Source organism: Perkinsus marinus (genome assembly GCF_000006405.1).
Source record: "Perkinsus marinus ATCC 50983 genomic scaffold scf_1104296958712, whole genome shotgun sequence".
Lineage (NCBI taxonomy): Eukaryota > Perkinsozoa > Perkinsida > Perkinsidae > Perkinsus > Perkinsus marinus.
In genome coordinates, this window is record NW_003206658.1 from 472,066 (window position 1) to 480,724 (window position 8,659).

Genomic DNA, 8,659 nt, shown 5'->3' on the forward strand with positions numbered 1-8,659 from the left:
TCGTTGACAAGTTTGATATGTCTAGTGATCGATGGACACAGGCAACGAGTAAACAGTTGGAGCTCATTATACGGTAGGGTACACTCATCATCATAATCACGGTTGAAGTTGTGGTTGTTGTTGTTGTTCAGGGCACTCTATCAATGTAATCCACAGATGAGGGAGAAGGGGGATCTGGCTGCTGCTATATGGCATGCAGTGGGAATGCTTTGTTTACATCGAGCATCTGCCGCGGCAGCCACAGCTGGGCTGCCTGGTGCTGGTAACACTAGTCCGAGGAAAGGCTCGCCGATGGCAGGGTCGAGGGCAACATCACCAGCGGGGGTAGGTGTTTCGGGATGTAGTCTTTATGATGGAATTGTTCATGTTATTGTCAGGAGCTGAGAAATCTATTGTTGAACTCTAAGGAATGGCAAGTTGCTGCTGGTGTGGTATTCTCTATAGCACATGTTATTAATTCGCTATACGCGGATAAGTGTGGGAGAGTAGACCAGAAATCCCTCCTTATGGCCCTTACGTTAGCAACCACTCCCAATAGTGTAAGCTCCATCATCATCACAACCACTATCATCACTAGCGACGTTATGTCAGCTCACCGAGACGGAGCTCGTTGGCATCTCTCGCCTGCAGCAAAGCATTTTGGCCAATCTGCCGGCGAAGGCGCTTATTGATGAGGTTGCTCCGAGTTTGATCGATCCCTATGTTAAAGTGAGCGGAGCGAAGCGTGTTCTTTTGTATAATTTTTTCATTTTGTCTAGAATTTGAAGCCCCTCATCGACCTGACGCACCCATCTATCTTGGATGCCTCACGGCTTCCGATATTTGAACGAAGTGCATTAAGGTAGTGTTCCTATCACAGCTGCTTCGCTCCGCTAAAGTAAGTGGCATTTTTCAGATATGCCCTCCAGGGGTACAGCTCCCGGCTGTGTTTATTTGCTGATGCCCATTTATTGGCGTTGACGTCTATAGCATTGGCCTCGACAGAATTCGGCATCAACGTTACACAGCTCGCCAACCCTTACCGTCCGAATGTGCCTTGGTATCAGCTCGTTGGTGGAGACTCTCCAGCCGCTCAGAGAGCGAGGCGTAATGGGATGTCGACTGAGTCAGACTTGCACGTTGCAGTGCAGTTGTTGTTGAAGTATTGCAGGACGGCGGCTTCCTCTGCAGCTAGGAGGGCGGCAATAGCTGAGGCTGTGGTGGCCGGTTCGTCTAGGCGCATGCCTGAGGTGATGGCTTCTGGTGGCATGGCGGTCAACAGAAGGATGGAATTCGACAGTTATCAACCATTGGGAATATCAATCTTGGGAGATAGAGTTGTCGGAGTAGATGCAGGGCGACAAGCAGCGAGTGTTGGCGTGCGGGTGGGCTGGCGACTTGTGAGGGTTAATGAGCATCCTTTTTCCGGCGAAATTCTGCGGGATGTTATCGCGGCGAAAAAAAGGTGCTCGATTGAATTTGAGATACCAGGAGAGGAGCTAGGCAGCATGTTCGGAGGGGGTCTTACGACGACCGATTCTGGAAGCACTACAGTGACGACGGCTGGCAGTGGCGGAAGCAGTAGTAATGATAGGTTCCACCACCCGGGTGGCACTTTAATGGGAATTGCTCGTGGTGGTGGTGGTGGTGGTGGTAAGAGGAAGCAACCGGGCGAGGGTCGTCAGCAGAAGGTGGCGGCGGCGAGTCCGACTAAGAAGAAACGGACGGCAGCGGGTAAGAAAGCGGCAGCAACTGGGAAAGGAAAGAAGGTGAATAGTTGGATGCAAGGAGCTCTTGATGGTAGAGCGAGGTGTGTCTGCTTCATAGGTTGTATCATCAGCTGAAGGATCTGTGGCTGCGGCGACGTCAGCAGAAGTGGCGGCTGCGGCAATGGCGGCAGTGGGGCTTATGAAGGAATCGGGAACAGAGGAAGGAGGGGATGCTGGAGGAGCAACAGTTTTGGGGGACTTATCTGTCTATCCCCCAGCTCAAGTGATGCGCAGGTTCTATTCCCGGTGAGATCATTTTTCCTTTTTTTCAGAGAGAAGGGCCTCCTGAGCTGCTGAATGCCATCCCATCGCTTTCTTCCTTGGCTGCCCCACCGGACGCGAATACTAAGATATCTGACGGTACCTCGATAGAAGCATCCCCTCCAATGTCGCCTACTGGACTACCGACGGCTATGGACGGTACCTCGATAGAAGCATCCCCTCCATTGTCGCCTACTGGACTACCGACGGCTATGGACGGTACCTCAATAGGAGCATCCCCTCCATTGTCGCCTACTGGACTACCGACGGCTATGGACGGTACCTCGATAGGAGCATCCCCTCCATTGTCGCCTATTGGTCTACCGACGGCTATGGACGGTACCTCGATAGAAGCATCCCCTCCATTGTCGCCTACTGGTCTACCGACGGCTATGGACGGTACCTCGATAGAAGCATCCCCTCCATTGTCGCCTACTGGTCTACCGACGGCTATGGACGGTACCTCGATAGAAGCATCCCCTCCATTGTCGCCTACTGGTCTACCGACGGCTATGGACGGTACCTCAATAGGAGCATCCCCTCCATTGTCGCCTACTGGACTACCGACGGCTATGGACGGTACCTCGATAGAAGCATCCCCTCCATTGTCGCCTACTGGTCTACCGACGGCTATGGACGGTACCTCAATAGGAGCATCCCCTCCAATGTCACCTACTGGTATGCAGATGACGGCTATGGACGGTACCTCGATAGAAGCATCCCCTCCAATGTCACCTACTGGTCTACCGACTGCTATGGACGGTACCCCAATAGAAGCATCCCCTCCAATGTCACCTACTGGTCTACCGACGGCTATGGACGGTACCTCGATAGAAGCATCCCCTCCATTGTCACCTACTGGTATGCAGATGCCGGTTATGAGCGGTACCTCAATAGAAGCATCCACTCCATTGTCGCCCTCTGCTGGGTCACTGCCACCGGGACTGACGGTTGAGCAAGAAGAAGACCTAATAGGAAGTCCCGATATTGGTGGGGCGGTTCAGCAGTCCCCTGCGGGTGTAGCTACTACAACAACAGTACTACAAAACCGAGGAGGGAAGGGGGATGTATGATATATTGTCCACTATATCACCACCACGACCGATACGTGAATGCACCATTCATGACGACTAAAATTCAGCAACAGTGTAAGACGGCTCGAGTAGTGTGAGGGAGTAACAACAGGAGTAGCAGCTGGTGAAGCTAGCGTTGTCCTCTCATGTTCATGGATGTTGATCGATTTTCACATGTTATTATTTTCGGACTGCCACTATTTACTAAGGAGGCCTCTGACGCATATATGCTGTCGCTGTTGTTTTTGATGCAAATGCATTTGGAAAAACTTATCCCTCACCTTGCATACTTGAAGCATCTCTCAATATAGTATGCTGCTGCTGCTGCTGCCGTTGCTGTTGCTGTCTCTAGTGGTATAATTATTTCTGTTGCCATAGTCCTTGTCTATCGTTATCCTCTCATATCGTTACAACTCCCTTTCGTTATCACACTTTGTCCTCCTGAAAGCGGGAAATGGCTTTTGTGCTGGTATCAACATCGACTTGGTCGTTTTCTTCTATCACTACTACTACTACTGCCACTACTATTCTAGTGTAAAATATGTAATATGTTATTTTCAGCAATATAGTCGACGCACCTCATACATGCTGCTGTTGACATGGTTCATTTCATCATCATAATTATCATCATCATAATCATCTTTACTACTACTACTACCATCACCACCATCATCATCACCTTCATCTCCTTTAAGCCGTCTTCTTCTGGCTTTCTCGTAGATAGCCGAATGGCTACATACTTTATCCTAGCCACCAGCACTTGAGGTGTTGCGGCAGCAGCATTGTTATTGTTGAAGGAGATGATGCCGAGGAGGAGTTAGGGTATTGTTGTTACAGCAACTGGAGGAATCGTATCTTGCTCAGTGGCAGTAGATGTTGAGTTAATGCTTGGTATTACGCGGCTCCTAGAGTTTACTGTCTTTTTTGACTGAGATTGCTATTGCCAATATCATCATCATCATATCAGTCTGGCTGCACGACTCTCGTACTCAGCTTTGGGACATCATCATCAACAACAGCATCACCGTCATCATCATCATCATCATCATCGAGCATCCCTAACAACAACAGCAGCAGTAAGACGGAGAAGGAGAACATCGGTGATGCTGGTACAGCAATATCCTTATCGTCGTCATCATCATCATCATCATCATTGGTGGTGGGGCCTCCACCGTGGGGACGGGGCAAACATCGTCGACAACGTCATGTCTCAATTGCTCGAGTCTCTCGAGTACTTCTCTGCAGACGGCGGCATGACCGTCCTCGGTGACGCGCTGAAGGCCACCCCCCCAGCCGCTTCCAGGAGCGCACCCTGTTTGCCCTGGAGTTGATGAAATTCGGGAGACCTCTTTGAACCGGTAGATGGCAGTGAGTTCCCTGCAGCTGTCCGTTACCCGAATATCGACACGTTGACGGATAAGCAGAAAAGCATAACGCTGCTCTCGAAAGTTGCAAGTCTTATTCCGATGAAGCTGAAGAATGATCTCTGGGATACGACAGTGGAGTTCGACTTGGTCGCCTTGTTTGACTGAAAACGTCATAGAAAACAAGTCTCTCATTCAGTTGCTGCCGAATAGCACGTTTAGTCCGAATGGACCGTTGCCAAGCGATTCAGTTGCGAATGAACAGAGAGGCATGTCCAGACGCTGTCACTAAACTTGATGTTCTAGATCACTATTTGTTCTCACTAAATTTAGTGACACCAATGCGCCTAGCTGGGGCCGTATGCGGATCCTGATGCAACGGGTGAGTCAGAGTATTTACTCAGATGAAAAAATCAGATGGTGAGTATTAACCCCTGATTCGCTGATTTTCTACTCTGGAGCGAGAAATCAGGATCATCGCGATGATATGTGAATCTCCGAGCTGATTCGCGAATCTAAAGTTGATTTTTTGGCTGATTAATACTCTTACTCAATATGCCTTGCTCATGAGGCTGATTTTTCGGGTGATTCCATTAAATCTGAGTATTTTCGAGAATCAGGGATCAGAGATTGGATCAGACATTTTTGACAAGACGAAGAATATAGTCGCTACGCCCCACATCCGAAAGTGACATTTTCAAGAAAGGAGGAAAATGTCACTTTGCGAGGGTAGAACCTGGTAAATTCGCCCCAAATTCATGAGCATTTCCCGTTCCGCTATAACAATGACAAAATTGTGAAAGAAGATCTTTTGTCGCACGTGTACACATCCGTACTTCAAACTTTTCAATATGTTCACTCGGAATCCGACAATCCCGCAAGAGGATCGATGAAGGGCATTTATTGTTTTTATGAATAATTGTTTGAATTAAGGAATGCGTAATTCACACCGTGTGGTTGCATGTACTACGTGCCCTAAACCTCCATCCACCGTTATGTATCGTGTGATCCCATAGCTGAACTGGTTAAGGGTGTGCTTCCACGTGCTCGAAACAGGGGTTCTATTCCCGGGCAGGGTTATACTGATACCCTGTATGCACTACGTGCGCTATAGTATAGCTATACCTCCTTGCACTGTCTTATATTGTATAATCTCACAGCTCAACTGGTCAAGGATACACTTTCACTTGGTCAAAGCCGAGGTTCTATCCCCCGGCACGGTCATTCTAAGCACCTAAGCCATCGCAAGCAGCAGAGGAGGTTTACCGTGGCGCGCGCTGAAGTCGTGAATCAAGGTCGAGAATCAGAATCAGGGTTTGGTACCGAGGGTCCGGACCCCCGGTACGAATCAAGGCAAAATAACGTGGAAAAATGGAGATACTCACGGCGTGAATATGATTCGGAATCACACGCTGAGTAAAAATCAGATTCTATGAAGGTCAATTTATTGGGCTAGGTCAACAAGCGAGCGAATGGTTTGTGTTGTGGTTGGGGTTTTGGATGGATAAGCATTCAGTTATCATTTAGTTAATGGGGACTTTCCTGAACCCACCCACCCGCATCCAGTTGAAGTTAGTTTGGGAGGCACGAGTAGTCAAGCGAGGGTCGTCAGCCAGAGAGTATCGACCTGACTCACTGTGGCTGGTTAGAGATTCATGTAACCTCGCTACCACTACTCGCGCGGAGCGAAGCATCCACTGTTGCAATTTTGGGAATGATTATTCGCAGAATTTCGCGGTTGGGACTTTCGGGTCCCACTCGATTTCTGTCGCAACGTGCGATGCTTTCACTCCACTACCCACTACTCCCATCTAACTAAATGACTGAATGATAGCAGATAACAGGTCGTCCGCAGTGTTGAGTATTTTGTAGAATTGAGTAGAGGGAGTGGACCAATGAGCGAGCAAAGTTGAGAATCTTTGGCGTTCTCGAGTTGAGTAAAATACTCACGAGTATGAGTTTTGAATCACAATCACGTTGAAAAAATCTAGAATCATGATTCTTACTCACTGGGTTGAGTAAATACTCTGACTCATTGGTTCACAATCAGAATCAATGGCTGAGTATGATTCTGAATCAGGAATCATGATTCTGAATCAGGAATCATGATTCTGAATCAAGAATCGAAATCAACGCTTGAGCGAAATCAGGAATCAGGAATCGTACTCGCGAATCCTGAATCTGAATTTGGAATCAGTAATCATACTCACGAATCATGAATCGTACTCATGAATACGGAATCTGAATCAACACTTGTGAATCATGGTGTGAGTTGAATCAAAATCGGAAATCAGATAGTGAGTTGAATCAGTGCCTGTGATTCTCGAATCAGTATCCGCATACCGCCCCTGGACGATGTCCAATCCTTCGTTCCTTGAATAACGTTCTTACCGAGGGGTAAGTTACCGCTTCAGGCTAGGGATTGGCACTCGCATGAGAGACTCGGGCTTCGGGTGTGGCTTGAGTGTGGAGTAGTTTGCCTTTTAAATTGGAGTTCATAAATGGAAACAGACTAGGAGACAAATCGACGCTACACGGTATGAATCTCAGTGGATCGTAAGACTAAGCCTCCTCTCAACACTTACAATATCCGGATAAGTCGTCCTCAAAGGATTTATCGAGCCCAAAACTTGCAATTGCTATGATCGCTATACACTCTGACCACAAATCAATGCAGCCAGAGGTATAGTAGCTTGAATCTTTGTCACTGACAGATTGACAAATTGTGACCTAGCTTTTTTCTTCTGGCATTGAGCATGGTGTACAACACTGCTGATCCAGCATGGATTCCGGCTCAGAGGCATTCAGCCGTCATCCAGGAGATGGTAGCTTCGCCGTACTGTTTTTTCAGACAACGGTATTAACCAAGTGCTAACTTCGACTACTGTCGTAGTATCTACTCCGTGACGGAGTCTCCGTCAGTAGGGTAAAACTAACCTGTCTCACGACGGTCTAAACCCAGCTCACGTTCCCTACTGGCGGGTGAACAATCCGACACTTTGAGACTTCTGCGTCTCAATGATAGGAAGAGCTGACACCGAAGGATCAATAATCAACGTTGCTATGAACACTTGGCTGCCACAAGCCAGTTATCCCTGTGGTCGGCAGACGGCGTACCGGATGCGTACCGGTGTAGGCCGGAGGCCTCTCATCCGCAAAGGACTAAGGCCTCACAACTCCTCATCCACCCACGCAACTTGCCGCAAGTTACTTGCGGTCGTACATTCCCAAAAACATATTCCGAAGCCTCTAAACGTAATCAAGGACACTCTATGCATACGATTACCATGATTAGTGATGCCCTTCTCAGAGTTGAGAACAGATGGGACATGACCAAGTCCCATCCCCATTTTCAATCGGGTGCAGTAGTATGTCCGCAGCACTCTCATCTCTCACACCTACTACACTTATAGAATCCTCTGCTATTAGCGAAATAGATTAGCGGGCCGCTAACCTATCTCGAAGCCGCGGAATCCTTCGAAGGGGCAAGAGGGGGACCTCATTTACTAACTCAGCTACATTATCGTCGTTAACCATGCACACTCTTGAAGGCTCCTCATGACACTGTTTGATATGCCTAAGTCTATGCCCCGGATGCATAAAAGCACGGAAACAGTCAGGCAGCCTAACTTGGGCTAACCACAAAGAAAGAGGAGCTCTCTCTCTCTCTCTGGCCCTTATCCCTGAGGAGTTACCCGACGGGTCATGAGCCAGCTTCCAATGCCTATTCAATTGCTTAGCCGAGTCTTACTTTTTTTTTACGGTCCGTAAACCATTCGACGGAATGGAGAAGGGAGAGGACAATGATAATGCTATAAAGCTAAAGCCCTCTCGCTAAAGCAACGAACCGTGCGACATTAGTAGTGTTTTTACGCACAAAGTCGTCTTTATCCGCCACAATACGAGAGTACCCGAAGCATTGATTGCGAATACTCACATATTTCTGGCAATCGAATAATCTATGGGCAATATCATCAACAACTTCATTATCTTCATCAGTACACAAGGTACACAAAGGGCTGTCTACTTTTCCTATTTCGAATAAATAGTCGTGACAGACTGACCAATGACCAGATAAAATCTGATTCACATTCGAATGCACATAACGCACTGTAACATTGGGGAGTGACATGATATCTGGTATTATATCAGTGAGATCAACCATAGGAGCACGTTTCCGACCCCGAGTAATGAAAGATTTGATAGTTGACGG

At 48.0% G+C, this 8,659-nt stretch overlaps 2 protein-coding genes across 2 annotated transcripts in view; one reads left to right on the forward strand and one right to left on the reverse strand.

Annotated features, from left to right (window-relative positions):
* The window catches only part of Pmar_PMAR011612 (hypothetical protein), a gene marked incomplete at its 3' end in the record, with an annotated part of 5,092 nt that extends 2,010 nt beyond the window's left edge, over window positions 1-3,082 (forward strand). Inside the window, exons 12-19 of the mRNA XM_002773719.1 lie at window positions 42-73; window positions 132-324; window positions 378-539; window positions 592-708; window positions 759-841; window positions 896-1,748; window positions 1,807-1,971; window positions 2,021-3,082. Coding sequence (XP_002773765.1) covers window positions 42-73; window positions 132-324; window positions 378-539; window positions 592-708; window positions 759-841; window positions 896-1,748; window positions 1,807-1,971; window positions 2,021-3,082 — 2,667 coding nt within the window. The remainder of the gene's footprint in view (window positions 1-41; window positions 74-131; window positions 325-377; window positions 540-591; window positions 709-758; window positions 842-895; window positions 1,749-1,806; window positions 1,972-2,020) is intronic.
* Window positions 3,083-5,969: 2,887 nt separating this feature from the next.
* Pmar_PMAR011613 (conserved hypothetical protein) overlaps window positions 5,970-8,659 on the reverse strand; it is a gene marked incomplete at both ends in the record, with an annotated part of 4,120 nt that continues 1,430 nt past the window's right edge. Inside the window, 3 exons of the mRNA XM_002773720.1 lie at window positions 5,970-6,073; window positions 8,077-8,129; window positions 8,384-8,405. Coding sequence (XP_002773766.1) covers window positions 5,970-6,073; window positions 8,077-8,129; window positions 8,384-8,405 — 179 coding nt within the window. The remainder of the gene's footprint in view (window positions 6,074-8,076; window positions 8,130-8,383; window positions 8,406-8,659) is intronic.